Source organism: Procambarus clarkii, chromosome 49 (assembly GCF_040958095.1).
Source record: "Procambarus clarkii isolate CNS0578487 chromosome 49, FALCON_Pclarkii_2.0, whole genome shotgun sequence".
Lineage (NCBI taxonomy): Eukaryota > Metazoa > Arthropoda > Malacostraca > Decapoda > Cambaridae > Procambarus > Procambarus clarkii.
The window spans coordinates 15,442,686-15,467,639 of NC_091198.1; the positions used below are offsets into that span (position 1 = coordinate 15,442,686).

General features: G+C 42.9%; 1 protein-coding gene across 4 annotated transcripts; it reads right to left on the reverse strand.

The window, feature by feature from the left end:
- Positions 1-1,820: 1,820 nt before the first annotated feature.
- On the reverse strand, positions 1,821-23,716 carry LOC123763201 (uncharacterized). Of its 4 annotated transcripts, none has more exons than XM_069303016.1 (8): positions 23,645-23,716; positions 21,960-22,373; positions 9,848-9,956; positions 8,874-9,010; positions 7,964-8,119; positions 6,097-6,394; positions 5,310-5,427; positions 1,821-4,010 (listed from the first exon to the last, which is right to left on the reverse strand). In XM_069303016.1, the coding sequence occupies exons 2-8, from the start codon at positions 22,335-22,337 to the stop codon at positions 3,947-3,949; spliced, it is 1,260 nt and encodes a 419-aa protein (XP_069159117.1). In that variant the 5' UTR covers positions 22,338-22,373; positions 23,645-23,716; the 3' UTR covers positions 1,821-3,946. The 4 variants fall into 4 exon arrangements, with proteins under 4 accessions (XP_069159117.1, XP_045606184.2, XP_045606183.2 ...); XM_045750228.2 differs by having other exon boundaries at positions 1,821-4,052; XM_045750227.2 differs by having other exon boundaries at positions 1,821-4,052; positions 21,960-22,409; positions 23,645-23,715.
- Between the last annotated feature and the right edge of the window lie 1,238 nt (positions 23,717-24,954).

Genomic DNA, 24,954 nt, shown 5'->3' on the forward strand with positions numbered 1-24,954 from the left:
CCTCTTGACTTGCTCTGATGGTAACACACACGTGACTCACTACTGACTCTTGTAGAATCTTTCAACGACGACTCACGATGGCTATCTTTGCGTCGCTGAGCTCCTCACATCGTGGGCTATCCAACGATAGCACACACAATGGTCCGTCTTACATGCACAGGAGTGCACAGTAATCTGTGCAATTGAGTTGAATTCCACAACTCTCACACCAATTAATTTTTACCTCTCCTATTACCCCTTCCCCTCTACCTCTCCAGCTGTGCAAAATGTTTATTTCTCATTAACACCTCCGTTACCTTTCTCATCTTTCGTATCTCTGGGTTTTCTCCCTTTTGACTTGTTTTTTTGAGGGGAGGAGGAGGAGGAAGAGGTGGTAAGGCCCTTAGGGAGAGCTGTCACTGGAAGTTCAGACCCGCCGTACTGTATTGTGTCTTCCCTTCTCCTCCTGCTGCTGCTGCTGCTCCTGCTGCTGCTGCTGCTGCTCCTGCTGCTGCTACTGCTACTGCTGCTCTTCCTCTTCCTCCAACTGCTGCTGCTGTTGCAACAGTTCTGTGTTGCTGCTCTTGTCTCTGTTGCTGTTTGTTCCTCGATCTCATGCGTTTGTGGCATTCAGTACGAGTAGAATCCTAACTTTCATGCGTGACAGACATGTATGTATTTAGTTGAAAGTGACTGTATTGCTAACGTTGTTGATTTTGTCGTTCAGGCAGTCAATGCGTCTGACAATGTCCTTTGCATCAGCGTCGACTTGGGTGATTAGGCTACCGAAATTAATAATCATCTGGGTTATAGGGGAATAAAGCACAACAATAATGACTACATGAATGTATCATATGTACGACGTTTCGTTCCTGTTTGGAACATCTTCAGAGTTATGGAGCCAGATTCACGAAGTAGTTACGCAAGCACTTGCGAACCTGTACATCTTTTCTCACTTTGGCGGCTTTGTTTACAATTATTAAACAGTTAATGAGCTCCGAAGCACCAGGAGGCTGTTTATAACAATAACAACAGTTGATTGGCAAGTTTTCATGCTTGTAAACTGTTTAATAAATATAACCAAAGCCGTCAAAGATTGAGAAAAGATGTACAGGTTCGTAAGTACTTGCGTAACTGCTTCGTGAATCTGGCCCATGGTGTTTTGCACGACTGGTGAAGATAAAGCCACGCAATGGGTGGCACGGGCATGAATAACCCGTAAGTGGTATATTTTTTGAAATGTGATATTTTTTTTTTGCATGTATGGTAAGGGAAATATATACTCAGAAGTGACATACAGGTTAAGTGATTCAAGCCACAGAGCTCAGGTGTTGGCGAATGAAGTCATCTTCCATTTGGTGGAAGTCTAAGCCTCAGTAATGAGGCAAAATCGTTGTTTCGTAACATTGTTTGAATATATATAATATGTATATATAAACTGCCAACGATATTACCATGGATAATAAACATTCACATGGGTACTAGCAGACTCGAACCACCGACCCTAAGAGTGAGAGACGGTAGCTCTATCAACTGTACTGTGGAACGCCCTAATAAGGAATGATTTTAGAAGCTACTATTCCCGAACCTGGGAAGGTTTTAAATTCCAATTGGGCAGCAATTACTAGTTTCTGGAATCCTTCCTTATTAAGGCTGTCCATAGCATAGTTGACAGAGCTACTCTCTCCCTCTCCTGGGGTCGGTGATTCGAGTCTCCTAGTACCCATGTGAATGAAATATAAATTACTTTCAATATCTTAAATTCAAAAATAGATTTTTAGTTTATTTTGGTGTAAAACATTAATATAAATATATATTTTGGATTTAATTGCAAAACCACAAACCTTAGAATATTTTATTATCATTGAATTATCTTACAAAAAAATCTGGGCTTTATAAATATTCATAAACCGGGAATAAATTACAGTATGAAGCAAATGAACGTCATTGTTTTAATGCCTAATTAATGTTCAGTTATGTATTCTCATGTATCGCAATACACTGGCAACACATACATGCTATACACATGGTACAAACTTTGTGTAACACATATTACATCATTCTAACTAATTCTAAACATTTTCTAAAACATTTCCTGCTAGCTAACTTAACTATATATATATATATATATATATATATATATATATATATATATATATATATATATATATATATATATATATATATATATATATATATATATATATATATATATACATATACATAAATGTGTTTGTGTGTGTGTGTATATATACACAAAATATTGGGGAAAACAAAAAATACACAAAAACTTTGTTTCTAACCAATTAAATAATAATATAATAAAACAGAGTGGTGCAAAAATATGTACGATGCAGGATTTCATTGCTCTGATATATATACAGGTTTGTGCACCAGACTGTACAACAACAAAATGTACAACTACAACTGTTGTATTGTGAGAAGTGCCCGCACAAGTTAAAAAAAAAAAAAAAAGTGAAAATTTAGAAAATGAGAGGACGCATTTACCGAGAACGACATAGAAATATGTGAAAACGTCAGAAGATGATACCAGTTTGACAGTTTACCTATATGAGTCAGCTTACCCATCTCTGGCAGTTTACCTATCATCTCTTAAGAGCTCTCGTCTCTCGGGGTAATCTTATTGATGGTTAATGCTTGAGGGATATCGTACGTGCATCGTAAACTTTCATCACTCGAAGCCATCGTTCGAGTTGCTTAATCTATATAAATTATCGAATTGTGGCTCCGTTTGTTCACTATGAACTCTCATCATTCTGTGTAGTTTCAATCTATCGCGTTCTGTATCTTCATTTGAACAAATATCAGAGTTATCGTCCGTTTTGTGTATTTTGAAGATTATCATTCAGTATTTCCCTACCTCCCCGCCCCCCAGAGCTATCGTCTTGTGCATAGATCACGAGAATATATTATTTAACGACTCCCAAGACACTTCTTGGGCAAGAGTTCTTGAAGACCCGAGTCCAGCTTCTCTCTGGTGCTCGAAGCTTACTCAATATGACTTCGCAGATGAAGTTATATTGAGTAAGTATACTCAATACTTAATATTCTGCAGTATTAAGTCCGCGACTTCGCGGACAGTGACTTTGCAGACTGCGACTTCGCGGATAGTGACTTCGCGGACGGAAGTCACTGTACAATCCATTCACGAATATAATTTAGTAATAATATTATACAGTTACATAACGAGAAAATTATAAGTTTAGGATACAAAAAAATGGAGGTCATATATTGGGATCGAACTCTCATCCCTAGAATACCCAAGGCACACGCACAACCAAGTACCCGTGTGTGGACTGGTATTTCGTAAAAACTGGATCGTGATACCGGAAGATACCTTCCAAACTCCAGGGAAATCAAGTTGTGCTTCCAGCTGAAAGATTTATGAGCCCATCATGGTTCAGTCGGTAGTGTGCATGCGCGCCTCAACCCGTCCTCAGATCAAGTCCATTCCATCCAGCAGTCGACCCCAGAGACGTATTCATCAATTTTAACATGCTGTTCATTCAAAATAGGAATTCACTCAAATATAAATTACTATTATAATATATTAGCATATTGTGCATATATAGGCATAGGTTAGGTTAGGTGTTTAGGTTCTGTTGGCGATTATTTGTATTTGTAGTACGTGGGTGAAGCATTTACAGCGTTGTGGTTCGAACAAAGGTCGTCAGTGAAGCACTTGTTCCGGAAGTGTTCGGACGTCATCAGTTGTGAGTAGTGTGTAAACCGTTTTTCATTTATAAACAGCTAGGGGTTTGGCGGATGCATGGAATGGACTTTGGGGTCTTTGTTTTATGAGAACGGGCTGCGGACTCACAGCTTGGGTTCACTGCTCGGAATCTCAGCTTGGGTTCACTGCTCGAAGTCTCAGCTTGAGCCCTCTGCTCGGAGTCTCAGCTTGGGCCCTCTGCTCGGAATCCCAGCTTGGGTTCACAGGTAAAAGTTAGGCGGCACTGTTCTCGTAGGCAGGATTGTCGTAGACTTTGTCAAGGCGATATGAGGCGGTCCTGGGGTTGTATGTGGCCACAGCGGGAGGCGGCTCGTCCTCCCTGGGGGAGGAGAAAGCACCACATGCACACACTTAGCAACATGATCTGCAACAATGTTCATCTTAGATTATTTCAGAAACTCAACAGGTGAATACACAGTGGAACCACGGCTTAGGAATGCCCCTATTTACGATTTGTTTGGGTTACGAGCTCAATTACTTCATAAAATTCGATTCGGTTTACGAACTTTGCCTCGAGTTGCGAGTCGATACACATATGGATCGACTGAGTACGAGGTGATGACTTCTAGGGTGAAGTTTATCATCAACTCGTCCTCCTAAGAGAACATTTTTACGTATACTCTCCAAAAATCGTCGTACTAGAAAATGGAAGAGGCTCGTGGAATTGACATTCTGTCCCGTTTTCTGTTTTGGGTCCTCTGGTAGGTTACGATAAGGGGGCACTCTAGTACGACAGTTTCTTGACGTTGGGAAACCTTAGGAGGACGGGCTGTTATCATAGCACACAGGAACAATAAGATGAATGAAAAGGATCGGGTCAGAGATACAGAGGAATGGGCAAACAAAACATGTGAGAAATACAGTCGATACCAGGAAAAAATTAATTAGATTCCTCTACAGAAGTATGCACTTTGAACTACAATTACAGAAAGCACTTCTAGGTCACTAATCTATTTTATCAAACGACTACAAGAGAAGTAAGTTGACCAGACCACACACTAGAAAGTGAAGGGACGACGACGTTTCGGTCCGTCTTGGACCATTCTCAAGTCGTATGTGATGATGGTACAGGATGGACCAAAACGTCAACTTCTGACGTATGTGGTTTGATCATATCTTCTGCCACGTTATTGTGACGCATCGTCTGCAAATAGATCCCATTCATTCCAAACTCGTGTGTCTAACCTACGATCGAAACAACCCAGCCACCCCCACGTTTATTACATTACCTGGTGCTCGGTTCCATAACTAAATAACCCTATTCCTAGCCAGTCATTGTACATTGTAACCAGATCTTTTCCTCTATTTCTCCTCACGAATCGTGGGTACATTATTACGTGTCCTATTTTACATTATTACGAATTATATTATACATTATTATGCTCTCTTATATGTTACCAAAATCCGACGAAGAACCACAAGAGAATATGAGTAATTAAATGAAGATGACAGACACACAGGAAACTGGAATCGAGACAGAAAAAATAGTGGGAAAGCACTGGAAAAAAATTAAAAAATTCTAAATCTAAGAAAATATTACTTTCCAATAGCGAGGACTTAACGAAGATTCGCTTACTTGCACCTGCCGTGGACGAGGAGGGCCACGAGGGCCACCAGGCACGCACAGAAGAGTGCCAGGAAGACGTAGAAGGCGTCCCATATGGCCTGGGCCACACTCGCCAGCTTCTCCACCTCTGATGGTGAAGAGAATGATCAGTTGTCACCTTCAGTCTCTGCTCGACTCTTCACTATAGTCCCCCCACCAATCTGCCTTCTCTATTTTCACGCGTTTTCTCTCTCTCACACACACACACACACACACACACACACACACACGAGTTAAACAGCTGTCACGGGCTGCTTCCTCTGTGTGTGTGTGTGTGTGTGTGTGTGTGTGTGTGTGTGTGTGTGTGTGTGTGTGTGTGTGTGTGTGTGTGTGTGTGTGTGTGTGTGTGTCATTTAAATTTATGACCAAGAGACCCAACCAAGGAACAGAAAGGGACCAAGCAGAGGACCCTTGAACTTTACCTTTAACCAAGCGACAAAAATAAGTACATCATCAATCCCTCCATTCCCTTCCTCCCCCCTCACCTGTTCCACCCCCCTTCCCCCCCCCCACCTATCCCCATCTCCCCCCTCTCCTGTTCCTTCATGGTCCACACTCACCTACTGACCCATTCGGGTACACCCTCACTTATTGATGAGTGACAGTGTACAACTAGTGGGCCTGGTCGACTAGTGGGCCTGGTCGACTAATGGGCCTGGTCGACCAGTGACTGTGGACGACTAAATGGCTATGGTACAATGAGTGACCTCAGACGAGGTCAATCATTGACTTGGACCACAAGTGAACCTTAACTTACGCGCTCCAGTTTCCGACAGGTTAGTGCTTGTGTTGTTGGTAACGAGGCTGCCGGCAGTGCTAGTGCCGTTGTTGGTACCGTTGGCAATTACGTTGGTGGATTCGTTAGTAGCTACTGTTGTGGCGTTGAGCAGAGATTCTTCTGTTGTGGCGTTGACCAGAGGTGCTTCCGTTGTCGCGTTGAACGGAAATTCTTCCGTTGTGGCGTTGACCAGAGGTGCTCCCGTTGTGGCGTTGACCAGAGGTGCTCCCGTTGTAGCGTTGTGTAGATACTCTGCCGTTGTAGCGTTCACCGTTATCTAAAAAAAATAACGAGAAAAATGCATTAATGTTGATAGACTTAGTAAATTGGCCAACAGTGATTTTAGCTCGTTTATGTTTACTAATGTTTTAAATAATGCAAAAATTGGTTGTAGAAGTATAATAACTTTGTGGCGATTTAGAAACTAGTTGTAAAAGTTAGCTAATATTGTAGTGATCTAAAAATTAGCTGCAAGATCTTAAGTTATTTTCGCGTTGTCTTGAGGAAAAAACCTCTTGGCAATGACAATTCTAGTTAGGGAAAACTACATACATACAAAATGAGTTATAAGCATTGATTGATTGGTGAAGATTAAGCCACCCAAGAGGTAGGTAGCATGGGCATGAATAGCCCGTAAGAGTCAGAGGCAGAATGTTGGATTTTAAGATAGAGCTAGTATATACTGTGCTTAAAGCCACTAGTACGCAGAGCGTATTGGGCAAGAAACTAATAATTATTTACACTACACAGAGAAATCACAATAGAGTGATGTATTAAATGAACACATTCACAAGGGCCGTGATGAGGGATTCGAACCTACACACGGGATGTACCCAGGTGCGCCTTAGTCAACTCTATCACGACATGGTCAAAAGAATTGCAACCTGGAGTGCTACTGCCCTCATTATTATTTTGCAATTTTTGCAATATCCAGATTGCAGTTCTTTTTACCATGTCGTGGTGCAGTCGGCTAGAGCATGTGCCTGGGAACACCCAGTACATAGGTTCGATCCCCTATCACGGCTCCTGTTGGAGTTGTTCTTAATTCTTAGCTTAGGTAACCGAGTCTCTCAGACTTTGATGCGAGAAGTTAAGTCACTTATTTATTCCATGTGAGATCATATCTTCTTCAATAATGAATTGACTGTGAGCAGTTTATTTCCTACGAAAAGTTAGCTGGTTATATAATGAGCTTATTAGAAGCTAGTTGGCTTTGTATTAATTTTTGAGAATATATCTGGATTTGTAATTATTTACAGAAAGCTTGCTCTCTCTAACGTGGGGTATTTTTTTTTTTTGTCAGGGATATTCCTGCGCGGGCCCTAAGCCTCTGGCTGGCCCACTAAGTGTTGCTTGTTTCTGTTTTACTTGGGCGGAGTATGAGTATTTATGACTCGTATGGTCGCTTCAGTAAGATTACCCCCCATGTGTTTAACAACTTCTGCTCTGTTGAATCTAAGTTGAAATCTTAATGGGTTTGTAACTGTGCACTGTGTTAGACAATGTTCCAGTGGTCTGTCGGGCATTTCTCCACAGTGCTGACATTTCCTCTCATCTTCCGGAACCTGTAAGCCTATTGCCCATGCACATGGGTATCCAAGCCTGATGCGATGTAACTGTACTTATGTTGTTCTGTTCTACTGCTCCCTTTCATCAATGTAAGTGGTTCATTGTTGGTTGAATTCTGGTACCAACCCGCAGATCCTGATGTTGCGGAATGGTACAACATCCTCTATTTCTATGATCCTCTATTTCTAATTACTTGCTTAATCTGCGATAGACTCTGTGGTATGTAAACAAGGGCAAGATATAGGCTTGAAGAATTGACGTATTTGATGGAACTGACCTGAGTTGTGGTGTTGTCTGGAGGCTGGGTGGCAGGGTGGACAGGAGTGGGCGGGGGCGGCAGGACAGGAGTGGGCGGGGGCGGCAGGACGCCCATAATCTGAAGGACGCTGACCGCCCACACACCAGTAGTGTTGCTCCTCACCGCCAGTCTGACCTGCAACAAAAGTGTTGCGAAGGTCAGAGTAAAATCTGAGGGGGTAAATAACAGTAATTTTCTATCCTTTAGAGACATAAACAGTTAGGGAAAAAAACATTTACTACCCCAGGGACAAAAAATGGTTTCAGTGGTGTAAGAAGCCTCGCAAATTTTGATTTTCCTGTTTTTTAAGATTCTACTTTACAATTACATATGAAAATTATATTTGAGGGTGGGGAGGTAGTGTTTATGTAGGCAACAACTAATAGGTTAGGTTATGTAGGCAATAGGTCTACAGTTCTAGAAAGTTAAATACACTTCTTATAGAAAACATGCTATCAAACGCCTTCAAAATTTTACCTCTGCTTTTAGTCTGGTTCTTGATATATCCGAGATCCAAATATTGTCTAAGGAAATAGTTTTTTTGAAGTTCGTAACTATCTATATGTTAGATTCTAATTCTATTGTTAAATAATCTCAGCATTCAAGACCCAAGCTTAGCCAGATTTCCCCCTTATATTAAATACTGTAGATTCATACAATACCGAGTAAAGCTCAAATAAAAATAAAACAATTATAATAAAGTATTTATAAAATTACATAATTAAAAAACAATTTTATACTTACCATAAAGTTGCTAAACACAATGCACTTAGCCTATGCACAATGATATACGTTTAGCCACATTGCTAAACGCAATGCACATAGTTTATAGCTAAATATAACTTGTTTAATAAAATACGGAAACACCAATGGTCAGCGGACGACTCACCTTAAACTTGCCATCACCAGTGAAGTTGTGAAGTCTGAAGATTTGAGTAACCCACGTGTTGTTCTGCTCCAGCAGGTCGTCTGGGAAGGCGTAGTTGAAGATCTTCTGCGTCTTGTTCCCTGCTCCCAGCACCTCACCTGCGACAGAGAGGAGACCGAGCTCGTTGAAGCAGAGCATACATTCACACACCCCAGCTGGTGGAAACAAGCCAGATGGTGTTCTACACCAACCATCTGGCTAGTGTACGCGTGTCAGCTAGTGCGTCACACCCCCAGCTGGCGGCTAGAGGATACTTGTCAGCTAGTGATAATGAATAACTTGTAAAGGAGGCATTAACGAGCATGGGAATGGTCGAACTTTACATAGCGTTACGGACCTTCGGATCTGAGTCACACGTTTTGGTGATAACTAAAGGCTTAGGAAGTAGAGTTTGAGCAGGACCGACGACGAGGGAGAGGGGGGGGGCGGATTGACAAGGGGGGAGGGGGGGGGCGGATTAACAAGGGGGGAGGGGGGGGCGGATTGACGAGGGAAGGGGGGCCGGATTAACAAGCCGGCAGCGGGCCAGACCAAAGAGGAGGATTAGGGCCGTTGGCTCTATTTTCTACATTTGCTACAACGTCAAAAATGCAGCCGTTTTGCCTCACCAGAAACGTACAAGCCCAAACAACCCACCTCACCTAACGATGAGCCGAAAAACGTAAATATCACGGAGCTTCAATTCTTACTCACACGTCGCAGACTTAACGGATTGGTCGAATACGTAATGAATGTGACGAGAGACCCGACAGACACTCATCTGTCAATTGTTTATTATTTAATTGTATACATGTCTTCATTACAAACCCCTCTATCCTATCTCTCACGATTTTCTCTCACCCTCACACTCTCTCTGCACCCTCACACTCCTCTCTCTCTCTCTCTCTCTCTCTGCACCCTCACACTCCTCTCCCTCTCCCCGCCTCACTACTCACCAACCATGCTCAGGTCCCTGTTAGAGGAGGCGACGTAGTAGGTGAGGAGGAAGGACACATTCTCCATGGCCGGGAACTCCTTATCCAGGAGGCTGGTGAACGCCGCCGTCTGACAAGGAGGGAAAGAGATACATAAACAAGAACCATGTGTACTCACGTGTGTGTGTGTGTATGTATACATGTGTAAATACTGTGTGTGGGCGAGTATGTATACATGTGTAAATACAAGCACATGTACAGTATTTACCTACTTTTCAAAGCAGTAAAGAACTGTTATAGACCTTTTTATTAAAAAATAAAAAAAAAATTGTATCCTCACCAGATTCTACACACATTATGTATATCACCAACATATATATATATATTGTGACGATAATCTCCTTCAAGAGATTGAGCCTGCTCTTCCCTCCAAAATTACGTCTTCACAACTATATAAAAGACTATGGAAGAAATGTCCAACAACGACAACAAACACCAGCAAGGCTTGCAAGGGTGAGCAGAAACGTATGCAGCCCGCCACCTGTTCGGACCCAAATCACCAAACTACCCGTTGATCGCTACGGCTCCGCTGATTGGTCGCCGGTCTGGCTGCACCTGCACTCGCCCCCCAATACTACCCGATGTCTGGGGTCGCCCCAACATCAGTCTTCAGAATGTTCCGTGCTTTCGTAGCCAGCACTCCTCCCAGCTAGACTCTAGAGTGTACTGAGAGAGGTGGTGGCTTTAAGCCAATATTCCAGCACCTCCCACTTACTGTTGTATTGCACTTCTTGTTATTTTGCCTTAACGTAACTTTTCATTTTGTCATTTAAGTATTCTTATTATTTTGATTCATTGATTTTATTATACATATTTGTTTGTGCATTATTTTCATGTTTTGATTTATTTAACGTCATTAAAATTTCATTGTTAAAGTTTTACTTGTGTTTTGTGTGTCTTCTCCTTACCTTACCACAGACGAAGTTCCAGTTTTTTCTATTTTTTTTTATAACTATGTGACGAGGCCATACCCCTAGCCTTAAACAGCCGAACACCAACGCGTTACCGTCACAAGTTATATGGGGGCCTGTCCTAGGAGCCTCACTCAGGTACTGGTGCCAAGTGGTAATTTATGGTAAGCGTATTTAACTTTGTTAACGTAGCTTTACTATTTTTCATTCAATTTCATTTTTTATAAGGTGCGGTGTATTGTGCATTACGAGAGTAACATATAGTGAAGGTGAGACAACTTTGGATTACGTGGTGACTGTAGGCCGCAGTCATACTCTTAATTGGTCATCTCTCCCTCCATGTTATTACTCGTATTTACCATCTATGTCCCTTGAATATTTCTCATTCTGACAGATCATCATATTGGTACCCTGGTACTGTGGTCTGCCCCGGGTCAAGAGTACCCAATCTTCTGCAATCTGACTGTAGGAGGACAAAGAGGGCCATAGTTCCTCTAGCTCGAACTTTAGTTGCTGAATTGGGACCTCAGCAGCAGTTCTCGTCACCAGTTGACACCTCGCACCCCTACACGTCAGTCAGAGATGATGATACATACAACGGTAGGGAATTAGCTTATTTTTTCAGAGCACAAAAGTTCGCTAATTCTGTAAGTATCATATTAAATTCAGTGGGAAAAACTTGCTTTATGTCCTATAGAGACTTGGCAAGGTATGCCTACATTCTTGGACTACCAATTTTACTTTTGAAGCATTTAACTGTTTCATTTGTTTTCGAAACTTTGTTTCATTTGTTAGTAGGATTTTCTTGCCCTTATTCTCTTACATGAGTACCGGGTACAAGATTTCCTGCGCCCTTGATTTAATTTAATCATTTAATATCTTTCACTTAACGTTAATTGTTAAAGATCACACAGGATAGGTGCCAGTTGCCACGTTGTCCTGTTTCTGACATTTCATTATTGAACATTCGTGTACCTTTATTTGCTAATTTCACCATGTTTCGTCTCCAAACTTTCCGTGCAAATCCAGCAGGTGAAATAGGGACTTTGAGTCGTGCCAAGAGGACTGAACTACAAACTCTTGCACATGAGTATCAACTAGAAGTTCCCTACCAAGCCAACAAAAATGACCTACACAACCTGTTGCTGGATTACTATTTAGAGCAAGGTAAGATAGACTCTGAAACTCATGAAACTTACTATATTGCAGAGAAAACTGACTTGGCTACGATGAAACTTAAACTAGAGCTGGCCAAGATTGAACGTGAGCAGCAAAGAGAAGCAGCTGCCATACGAAAGGAAGAGCACGAACGCGAAGCTGCTTTGAGGAGAGACGAACAAGAACGTGAAGCTGCCTTGAGGAGAGACGAACAAGAACGCGAAGCTGCTTTGAGGAGGGAAGAACAAGAACGAGAAATCACCCTCAGAGAACGTGAAGCTGCCTTGAGGAGAGACGAACAAGAACGTGAGGTTGCACTACTCCAGGAGCGGGAACGAGTACAGCTTGAAACCAAACGACGCGAGTTGGAGATGCAACGCGAACATGACAAGCAACAAGCGACTCTGGCTCTAGAGTGTCGTCAACGCGAAATCTCCTTGGAAACTTCACACTTCACTCAACGCCAACAAGCTACTGCCAATCTTCCCGTCAGTTTTAATATATCACATGCAAGTAAGTTAATGCCATCCTTTGTAGAAGCAGAAGTTGATGTGTTCTTTACCACCTTTGAAACCCTTGCTAATCAACTCAGTTGGCCTGTCGACCAATGGGCAACACTTCTCAGAGTCCATCTTACAGGTAGAGCTGCAGTCACACTCAGTACTTTGGCGTCTGAGAATGACTACTACACTCTGAAACAAGCAGTGTTAGACGCCTACCTACTTTCCACCGAAAGTTATAGAAGGAAATTCCGTGACCACCTGAAGGCAAGTACCACTACCTTCCTCGAGTTTGCTAACACGAAACGGAGGTATTTCATGAAATGGCTGGAAGCAGCACATGTCTCTACTTTTACAGAACTCGTCAACCTGATGCTTGTTGAAGAATTCTTGAGACGTGTGCCGCCTCCTGTCCGCCTCTACTTAGCAGATAAAGAAGAAACCGACTACCTGAAGTGTGCTAAGTCGGCTGACACTTACAGCCTCATCCACCGGCTGACACCTGAACCATCCTCCAGTAAGAAGTCGTGGTACAGTTACGAGAAGGTGAGCCCCGATCAAGCTGGTTCACAACTGTACTGCAAGTATTGTAGACTCTATGGACATACCATAGACAAGTGTGGTAAGTCTCAATACAAGGGATCCACTGACCAACAACGACCCAAACCAACTCCTCCTAAGTCCGGTAAGCCTGTGATGAATGTTGGTGTTGATGTTAATGATCTTTCTCTTTTCAGTAACCACCTGTATACTGGAACTGTCTCTGCCAACGGTTCAAATCCGGAGGGACGTTTCAAATTGAAGATCTTGAGGGACACAGCGGCTCTACAATCGATCATCTTGAAGTCGGCTGTGCCCAACATAGTCTACACCGGGGAAACGGTCTTCATCACTGACCTCACTGCTACTACTCCATACCCTCTCGCCAGAGTCCACCTGGATTGTCCCTACGTGAACGGGGAAGTCCAAGTCGCCGTCAGGGAAAAGCCTTTTCCCATGCCTGGAGTGCAACTTCTCCTAGGCAACGACTTGGCAGAAGACCTGCAACCAACCAACCTGATCGTCATGGACAAACCCCAGGTGTGTAACTCTGTGCCAAGTAACCCTATTCTCGAGTATGTTCCAGCAGAGGTTCAAGAGAGTGATGAAGTTTCTCCTCCGGTTCTCGTGACCACCCGTGCACAAGCCGCACGTCCACAGCCAGCTGACTCTACTGCTACCGCTGTCCCTCAAGACCCTCAGAAACTACCCCCGCATCTGACCAAGTTGGAGTTCCGTAAGTTGCAGAGGGAAGATCTTACTTTAACACCATTGTTTTTCCAGGCTGAGACTCAACCCGACAGTATTCCTGGGTTCTTCCTAGAGAACGACTTGCTCTACCGCAGATATAGACCCAGTAAACTGAAGGAGGAGGACGATTGGGCCAACACCGAACAACTTGTGATTCCCACCAGCCTGCGGCCCACTATTCTACACCTGGCCCACGGAGCATTCTCCCACTACGGCTTCAACAAGACTTACCATGGGATTCGTCAAGACTACTACTGGCCAGGTATGGTAAATAACGTCAAACAGTACGTAAAACAGTGTCATACATGTCAGATGGCAGGCAAACCGAACGTCTCCATTCCCAGAGCACCACTGATTCCCATACAGGTGCCTGCGGAACCTTTCCACAGACTCATAATAGACTGTGTTGGTCCTTTACCTCGGACCAGTTCAGGTAACGCCTACATCCTAACCATCCTGTGTCCTACCACCAGATTTCCCATAGCAGTTCCAGTGAAGAACATCACGGCTGCTACGGTTATCAAACATCTATTGAAGATCTTCACTCAATACGGATTTCCCAGGGAGATTCAAAGTGACTGTGGCACCAACTTCACCAGTGATCTCTTCAAAAGAACACTGGAGGAGTTCAACATCAAACAGGTATTATCCAGCCCCTATCATCCTGCTTCACAGGGTTCTCTTGAACGTAGTCATCAGACCATCAAAGCACTCTTGAAAAAGTTTTGTAGTGAAACCTCAAAGGATTGGGATAAGCAGATTGACCTAATAATGTGTATTTTCAGAAGTCTCCCCAATGAGTCCCTAGGAGTATCTCCTTATGAGATGCTCTACGGCCGTAAGTGCCGTACTCCCCTTAAGGCTTTCAAAGACTCTCTCAGAGATGCCACCTTCAGTGAGCATCAGAATGTGCCCCAGTTTCTTCAAAACCTTCAACACATTCTAGAGAGAGTCCACCGCTTTGCTCATGATAATCTATTGAAAGCCCAGGTGAGAATGAAGACTCATTACGACCAGACCAGCAAAGTAAGAAAATTCAAGCCGGGAGACTTCGTCCTTGCTTATTTCCCTATCCCAGGTTCACCTTTACAAAACAAATTTTCAGGACCCTACTGCGTCAAAGAGTGCAGAAACAACAACACATACGTCATAGAGACTCCAGATAGGCGGCGGAAGACCCAGCTGTGCCACGTCAACCTCCTGAAGCAATATAATGGTACTCCTCCCACTGTCTTGATTAATTGTTCTACCTTCACAGAACCCTACATCCACAGTGAGACCATCCCGGCTTCTTCTCCCGAAAGCACTGACAAGGAGTCGGCGCTTTCTAATTCCAAAATCCTTAATGATCTTCCCAAATGCTTTCAGGATAATAATCGTGCTCCTATGCCCTCTTCTAATTCCACTCTCACCTCGTCAGATAAGCCCTACATCCTCCATGTCGACGCCAATGGTACCGACGATGGTGGTGTCGTGATGCAGCAACGAGGCGAGAAGAATTCACCTGTCAGCGACTACTGCTACAAGGAACGACGGAACAATTGGCAAGGAGCTACTCTTCCTCATCCTGAAGCTTCAGCACTTCACTCCACACCTGAAAAGTGCTCGGTCCACCATCAATACGGACCACACCACCCTACACCTGCAGCACGCCCACTTCTCATCTCAACGTCTTCTACTATGGGCTTGCTAACTGCAGAAATTCAACCTGGAGACACGCTATACCAAGAGTCTGACAACATCTTAGCCCATGATCTCTCCAGAGTTTATGAAGTAGAAGCAACTCCATCCATTACTCCACCACATAACGACGTACTTCTTCCAGAACCGCAGGCTGCGGGGGAGAGTTGTGACGATAATCTCCTTCAAGAGATTGAGCCTGCTCTTCCCTCCAAAATTACGTCTTCACAACTATATAAAAGACTATGGAAGAAATGTCCAACAACGACAACAAACACCAGCAAGGCTTGCAAGGGTGAGCAGAAACGTATGCAGCCCGCCACCTGTTCGGACCCAAATCACCAAACTACCCGTTGATCGCTACGGCTCCGCTGATTGGTCGCCGGTCTGGCTGCACCTGCACTCGCCCCCCAATACTACCCGATGTCTGGGGTCGCCCCAACATCAGTCTTCAGAATGTTCCGTGCTTTCGTAGCCAGCACTCCTCCCAGCTAGACTCTAGAGTGTACTGAGAGAGGTGGTGGCTTTAAGCCAATATTCCAGCACCTCCCACTTACTGTTGTATTGCACTTCTTGTTATTTTGCCTTAACGTAACTTTTCATTTTGTCATTTAAGTATTCTTATTATTTTGATTCATTGATTTTATTATACATATTTGTTTGTGCATTATTTTCATGTTTTGATTTATTTAACGTCATTAAAATTTCATTGTTAAAGTTTTACTTGTGTTTTGTGTGTCTTCTCCTTACCTTACCACAGACGAAGTTCCAGTTTTTTCTATTTTTTTTTATAACTATGTGACGAGGCCATACCCCTAGCCTTAAACAGCCGAACACCAACGCGTTACCGTCACAATATATATATATATATATATATATATATATATATATATATATATATATATATAATTACTTTAAAGCATTCAATATCAAAACCTGAAGACTAATTAGGCTCTTATTAAAAAAAAAACTTCCAGTGAATGCGTTAAGAAAAAGCCTGGCATGTTAAAGGTTAATTTCCATCAATACTAAAGCAGAGAGGTTTAACAAATATTGAATAGCTGTAAAAATTGGAGTTGAGCTCCAGCTCTGACGCCCATAGCCACCCAGTACCTCCAGCCTGTGTACCGCACCATCCGGCAATACCCTATAAATACCCCTACACATCATCATCTCGGTTACGGGCTATTCACGCCCATGTCATCTCTTGGGTGGCTTAATCTTCATCAATCAATCAATCATCTCGAAATCAGCAACCTTAAACACCCTCTGAAGGACGTCAATCGCATGAGAATAACAGAAAAGCCTCACAGACAACACACACACGGGTAACTCCACTAAATAACTCATTCTCAACTATAGTATAAAACTACCGTAACTCATTCTCAACTAACTATGGTATAAAACTACCGAGGCTACCAGTTCCCCACCCCAACACATTTTACAAAACGTGAAGAAGAAAATCGCTAACGACGCCTGTACTGTAATCATCAATGAGCCCAATTCCGGCCTGCCATTCCCCCATATACAGAAGACCGCCTCACAGGGATGTACCTTTCACTCCACACATAGCGATAACGAAGCGCCACTTAGTCTGAATCCACAATCTTCTGCGAGACGGGGAACACTGGGTGACACTCTACACCCTGGACAAAGTACCAAACCAAGATAACACTCGATAACACATCATTAGGCAATCTAAACGGCGCATCACGCAACAAAATCTAAGTAAACACCTTTCCAACATCCGAAATCGTCACAGATCCTGCACCCGACGGCATGGTTAGTGCCTTATCATCAAAATGATACGTAAAGAATTTGAAAATCTTCGTATCCAGACACACACAGCACCGCTCCTGTGCCAGGTAAGTCCACTACGGATCACCATAGCCCGTGCTACTTGGAATTTGTTCCGAGTAGCTGAATCTATAACATCATCATCATCCTTGTATCCTTGAATTTCGCAACAATTGTCACAGCTCGCAATTTCATACCAATGAGATCACAGAGACTGACATGCAGCATCAAAACGCCATGGACAATAACGTAGTCAGCAGGGCCCAGGAGCTGCAATCCTGCCGATGCAGGCTGGTGAAAGGGCGCCAACACACCACTCATTGCTGCCACACCACGCACACACCCTCCCAGATCTGAGCAAGGTGGCAGCGCCTCCCTCATTTCAAAAACAGACGAGCTCAACAAGTTGTAGGGGAACTAGGCAAATACACCCCACGACTGTCAGCAAGCTTCTCCCAGCTTAAGCTAAAGTCTGGCGTCCAAGTAATGTGTACTTCATTCATTGTGATGTACTGCCGGGAATCTTAGCGAAGTAACCAAAATTTGCTCACTGTAATACATGCACATGACTGTAAAGCTGCCGCTCAATTAGGTGGGTGTAGAGCAAGAATATGTTGTCGTTTTAGGTTCAGCTACTGGGAACAAAAAGTTCCAAGTAGCACGGGCTATGGTGAGCCCGTAGTGGACTTACCTAGCACAGGAACGGGGCTGTAACTGCCCCCCCCCTGGTAGTGTTCATGACGACTCTGTGTGTATACTGCATAACGCGGCCAGGTAATACACTAAACTCACGCTGTATTCACCTTCAGCATTGTATTGTTACTGTACCTAAATCGCTGTCAACAAGCCACCCAACAATCTATGCCGAACTATATATAAATGTATACATACTCTGACGCTGCTGGTTCATCTCATCTGACGTCATGTCTGGTAAATGAACGAGGAAATGTTCCCAAGCTTGAGAACACAGATTACCATGATTGGTAATAACCCTTATAATGAGTACACTACAATGCCCCTAAAAAAAAAAGTGGAGAACCTAAAATTAGTGAACGCTGCATCCGGCATGTCTCATGTTTGCCCTAGATCCATCAGGCCAGCAGTAACAGCAACGGGAACACCTGTTTGACACCTGTGACTCACCTCCTGACCTGTATTCCACCCTAATAAAACACACCCCTTCCTTTCCCACCCCATCCCCTGCCACCCTACCTACTACGAACGTTTATAATTGTCAATCTTTCTATTTGGTCCACTTCCTCCCATCCCACTCCCCCGCCTCAGTTGCTGTACCTCTTCACACCCCCTTCCCCTTTCCCTCTCTCTCCCTACACACTTAAACCAGCACGACGAAGCCTCACATCAAAGGAAAAGTAGCATGAGCTGTACTTGAGGCTATCGCCTGTTGGTCTCACGATCCGGCCTCATCCCTCAGTCATTGTACTCTCCAACAGTACTCAGCGCACTCCAAGGCTTTATGATGAGCCTTTGTACGTTGTAATATCTTAAAAGTGTCTTTCCTGCTAACACTTAAATAGCATAAAGTTATTTCTTCTGGCTATTCTCATCAATAGGATGGATCATCTTAATTGGATAGATGCTTCATTAGACTGTTGACCTGTTTCGAAGTTGTTGTTTTTATACCCACTCCTGATCAACATGAGCCTTGCAGCAAGGGATCTGATAAATGTAATCCGTTATGGATAAAATGTAATTCCTCACAAATAAACAGCTGTGATATATATGAATTAAGGTCTTTAAGGCAATATAATTCCCTTAAGTAATAGTACCCTAAATAAAAAAAGCATCCTTTAGTACTCTTGTTCCCTAAATTAAAGCTGTGTTTTAAAATAATACAATACTGATTTAGCAAGAGCTCGTAAAAACGTTCAACAAAATAATTTTCGGAAAGTAAGGTTGTTTCCATTTCTACAGGATTATAGCAATTAGTTGACAGATATTCTATAGTTTTTTTATGAACATAAATATAAGTCGCTCAATTGTTACACAGATTCTTAAGGAACTGTTGCATTTATACATTGTTTGAATGATGATATTGCATATTGTCACCAGGCTAGGCTACTTAAAAGTGGCGGCCGACCCCCCCCCCCAAAAAAAAAAAACGACGCATTCATAAATTCTAACATACTGTGTATTATAAATTAGGTTTGTTCTTGTTAATATATTAATATTATTATATATTAAAGTTCTATGTATTGTTAGGCATGAGTTAGGTTACGTGTTTTGTGTAAAACGTTTTTCATTCATGAACACCATGAGGTTTGGCGGGTGCATGGAATGGACTTTAGATCTTTGTTTGGAGGACGTAGCTGGCATTTCTAATATTTACAGAGTTGTGATTTGAACAGAGGTCGTCAGCGAAGCACTGTTCAAGAAATGTTCAAACGCGAACACTTTGGAAGAGAAGAGTGGGAGTGTCAAGTTAGATTCTTAATGGGTGACGCGTATTTTCTCTCCTGTTATATGAGGATGTAAATATAAATGTAAAATAAATATAAATGTAATAATTTCCCCTGTAAATTAATGTAAATATAATCTCTAAAATTGTAAATCATTTAAAGAAAAATAAGTATAACATTTAGGGGTTTAAAGTTCATGCTTTGTGATAATATGAAACATTTGTTTAATAAGAATTATAATACTGTATATGTAATGTATTATTGCCGTGTAAAATTTATGTATATATGATTTATATTGTATTTTATTAAATAAAGAAAAAAAATGTTAGGCTGTTGAGACACGGGCACATGAAGATTAAACATTTATGAAGTAATAATGCTAAGGACCGTAATTAAGCAGTTTGTGTTGAGTGGCTCAGAATTGCCCCGTCAGGTCTTCAAAACATTAATGTTATTACCTTTTTTGTGGGATAATGCGTTATAAATAATATAAGCGAGATGGTACGTAATATATAATAATAGTTGAGTACTGAATCGAGTATCATGCAGTAGTTCCGGGATTCGGGCTGGCATGAATCTAGGTCATCGATCGTGGGAATGGAACAATGCGATAGGACCATCAACATTGAACTAGATAGTATAGTCACTCAACATTCTTTGTGAATGATTTCCCTCAGCCGAAACAAAGAAACACCATTCTTACCCTAATTCCCCGGTGACAATATTTACTTAACAGTAACCCGTGAGTGTGAACAAACACACGTTATTGTTAACAACCCGAATGTAGAGCTCTCACTAATAACAATATGAGAAAGGAAGTGGAGAATTGCCACTAAATTTTTACAAGACTGAAATAAACACGATAGGCTGCCTTTCCTGTACGATGGAAAACGAAGAAGCAAACACCAATAGCTAACTCAAACACGATGCTATTCTACGAAAGCTCTACACTACTAAATTCCACAAAAGATGTTAGCGAGAAAACAGCTATAGCCAAAAGCAGCATTACAAGAAAATACAGATTCAGGCTAGCATCAATACTCCACCACCCTCAGCCATACCAACGGGAGCCAGTACCCAGAGCAACGGCAGCCTGTACCCAGACCAAACGGGAGCCTGTACCCAGACCAACGGGAGCCTGTACCCAGACCAACGGGAGCCTGTACCCAGACCAACGGCAGCCTGTACCCAGACCAACGGGAGCCTGTACCCAGACCAACGGCAGCCTGTACCCAGACCAACGGCAGCCTGTACCCAAACCAACGGCAGCCTGTACCCAGACCAACGGCAGCCTGTACCCAGACCAACGGGAGCCTGTACCCAGACCAACGGGAGCCTGTACCCAGACCAACGGCAGCCTGTACCCAGACCAACGGCAGCCTGTACCCAGACCAACAGGAGCCTCCTCAACGCCCAGTCCTTATCAGCATCCCGGGGCTGAAATACTGACTCTCAGTTAGCTCACTAACTATGAGTCTGAAATACAGACTCATAATGGACTAAACTCTACCTTACCACTCAGCGACTGATTGATACAGATTAAGCCACCCAAAATAGCACTATGCCATCAACCTCTTCCTAAATAACATGAGTTTTCCGTCTGCCCCTGACAGCCCTCCCACCTATCACAATCGTTTCTAAACTCTTATAGTTATAAAACCTATCAGCACATCGGATCAGTTAACTAACTGAACCTCAACTGAGCGCTGTTGCTGTTATCGCTAGTATAACGATAACAGCAGGCCCAAGCCATAAGGGCAAGCCATGAACAGCTTGAGATGAAAAGCACTGAAGATCTTTCTTGCCGGCTGGCTGTGAGCAAAATCTTTTTGCTCACATTTACAGACTGACGAACAATTAATTTCTAAACAAAAGCATCTCAAGTCGTTGTAAACACGGAATCTTCTTGTAAACAAGGGGAATGTTGTTGACAAAGGTGTGAGGAGCAAAGCCTCGTATTTGTGTTTTCCATTATAAGAAGGTGTTGATGATAAAAAGCTTGAATATCCTGGGTTTACCTACGTGTATGTTGGTACGTGTTAATGTGTATTAATACACTCTGGCTGACTGTCCCCCGACACAATGAATTCTTAACTATATAATTTTGAATCGTAATTGTGTTTATTGCCCCTGATGAGTTATAATTAATTCATTGTCGAGGGACAGGAAGCCAGTGTATACATACAGTACATGTTAGGCTTATATCGAGAGCCCCCCCTTCCCCAGGGTCGATATCCCAGGCATTCTATGCAACCCAGGCATTCAACATCCCAGACATTCTCTGAAACACAGGCATTCTCTGCAATGGTTGCCTTACCTGACAAATAAAGACCCCCTGGTCTGAGTCCTCGGGCACACGAGGAATGGGCGGAGGATGCATCTGTGCCAGGTCGTACTTGGCCCACGACCCCATGAAGTTCCACCCGTTGACCCCGACCACGAAGTCCGTCGTGTCGTTGTAACTTCTGTTGGCGGGAGTCTCCGTGTTCTGTACGGCGTCTTGCGAAGTCTCTTCGTGAGGGGGATTCTGGGAGTCGACTCTGAGGCGCGGATCGCGGGTGTCATTAATTGTGTTATTTTCCACAGCACCGGGAACGTCAGGGCTGTCGCTGGCCTTTTCTTTACCAAGGGAGAAGCTGATGCACAGGAAGGTAGAGAAAATAAAGACGGCTGGCACCCACCTGTACGACGCCATGGTGTTTAGCGCTAATGTGTTCTTTCACCTTTTTCTCTGTGGTAGAATTTGATACCTTAAATTATATATATCCTGGAGGTTTTGGGGGGTATCTTTTATTAGTTTTACCTTAATACTTCCCCTAAAATTCCAGTATAACCAACAAGGCCACGAGCATTGCATCCCCCCAAAAAATACAAAACATATTTGAACGAAAAGAAAAGCCTATGGCAGGAGGATAACGGTGTAATCTGGATACGCAATTGAGTCGACAAGATGTGAGACAGTTCTAGACCCAGACACAATTCAAGATGTTACACGACCAAAGACCAACATTCACTCCAAACATCTATACCACCTACGGGTTATTCATGCCCGTGCCACCCCTTGTGGTGACTTAATCTCTATCAATCAATCAATCAGCGTAAAGATCTCGATCTCTCGCGCCCGTAGTTACAGGTGAGCACTGGAAGTAGACCAATAGGCCTTAACCACTCTACAATAAGGTATTCTCATCATGATGATACACACCGAGAGGTGTACTTTGTTTCTCGGTGTATATACAATGAGTTTACCTTGGCTGTAGACTATGTACAAAGTATACGTACTGGTTGGTCAGTAAGCACTTCTGGTTCCCTTAATAATCCTCCACAGGTTGATAAACATTAACCTCAACACTATACCAGTATTTTCACAATTCGGGTTATTATATGAAATGAATTGCAAGAACCTCGAGGATTTGAAAGTTGCAAGTCTCGAAAATAAGGGAATTGCAAGGGCCTTAGGGCTAAGGGATTAAATAATGCCACGTTCCACAACCGTCACAATTCAGAACACTAAACATCTCTCCACTATAAAACAAAGCAATACTCAGTGAGGTTACGAGTTTTAAACGTGTTTTCAAATTACGTAAAACGGAATTAAAACATATATAACAAAGATAATTTAAATATCCTCTGTTAAAAAAAAGCTTAAGAAGCGCATAATTGTCCAGTAAATCTTGTAACAGTTCTGTTATTTATTGGTCTTGTTAGAATTTCATAGCTTACTGTGAAGAAGCTCTGAAATCTGCAGCCTATTCGATTCGTGGAATTTTTCCGTTCTGATTCGTAAATATTAGGTAAGTATGAGTGTCTTTACAGTGATTTCTTTCTTTTTTGACTGTAGAAGCTCATTTATTCTACATTCCAATGGCATTCGCCCCTTGTCCAACAGCATCTTTTGCAACTTTTATCATGCACGAGCACTACAGGACTTTCCGAAGTATGAATAAATTGTTTACAATAACATTTGCACAAGATTCACTGTTAATATCTCTAAAGTCATACAGCCTATGATGGCACAGTTTCTTGTTAGAGGGACGTGGAGGGGGTGGCACTTGACTGTGGAGTGAGTGCCGGATGACTGGAGCTCTGATGGTGCAGGGGGGGCCAAGGTGCCCTCCATTCTCCCCGGCACCCCCATAAAATATTCCCCCCCTCACCCCCCTTTCCCTTCCTCCATAATCCCCCCTCCCTCAATATTAATTCCGCATTCGCCTTACCCACTGCCGGGTCCAAGACCTCCACCGGTTCCCCAGATACACACTTCTATCCAAGAAACTCTCCCACTGTCCCCAAGACCTACCTTCCTTCCCCACCAAGATGCCTTTTCCCCTTCCTCCGTGGTTCCCCCACACCCCCAATCACCCTGGATCCCTGCACAACTGCCATCACCTTATTATATATTTGTTACCGAAACTCTGCTTTAAAATCTATAGATAACCTCTACAGAAGTTAATAACGCCTCCGTCAACCTCAGAAAAACAAAGAATCAAAAGTTTCTAACACACGGAATTAATCTTAAGCAAATGTCATAAACGGGTCAAACTCTAAACACCAAGAACACTTGCATCAGCACGAGTCGAATATTCACCCCCCCCCCCCCACCTGCACACAGGTGTGTCGACCACCTGCTGGAGCAGGTAAGTGGGCTGGCGTAGGTACACGCAGTATCTGCTGCTGCTGCTGCTACTCCCCTTAATGCGTGACCTTACTTACGCTTATATATATATATACTTTGTGTGTGTATATCACGAAAATAAACACGTGATTAAGAATGTGACAATGTCAGACCACGGAGGAAAATGAAACAGGAATTTCCTTAAGTACTTTCGTATATTAAATACATCTTCAGAAGGAATATATATACTTTCTGCCGAAGTTTCAGATTTACGGGTTACTCATGCCCGTGCCACCTCTTGGGTGGCTTAATCTTTATCAATTATCAATCAATCTAGTTTCAGATCTTTTTGGTGGCAGCGTTCGGTCCCGTTCTCTTGATACGCCGTTCCGTAAACCAAAAATCGACTCTTCTAACCTAACAGAAACGTACGAATCCAAGCCTAATTAACCTATCAAAGCCGGAGATATATTACAGTGTTCTAATATTTACTAATGCGTCGGTTTTGCACCAGATTGGGTAACGTATTAGATGCGAGGACGGGCCGTAATTCTCCCATGTGCTTCACAGCTTGTATTACTTGATTTATTCAGTTATTATATATTGCTGGTCTGGTCTTGTCTTGTCTTGTGTTTGCTTAGGAAGTTCTCGACTTTGTTTTATTTTGTGTTTTTAAGGCGGGTTTCGGCTCTGTTTT

Bases quoted from the DNA above. Each gene is read 5' to 3' on its own strand.
- LOC123763201 (XM_045750228.2), bottom strand. From the start codon at position 22,337: ATGGCGTCGTACAGGTGGGTGCCAGCCGTCTTTATTTTCTCTACCTTC. The intron at 9,957-21,959 runs GTAAGGCAACCA...CCTCCTTGTCAG, and splicing joins AGGGGGTCTTTATTTGTCAG to ACGGCGGCGTTCACCAGCCT. The intron at 6,395-7,963 runs GTCAGTTCCATC...TATTTTTTTTAG, and splicing joins CAGACAACACCACAACTCAG to ATAACGGTGAACGCTACAAC.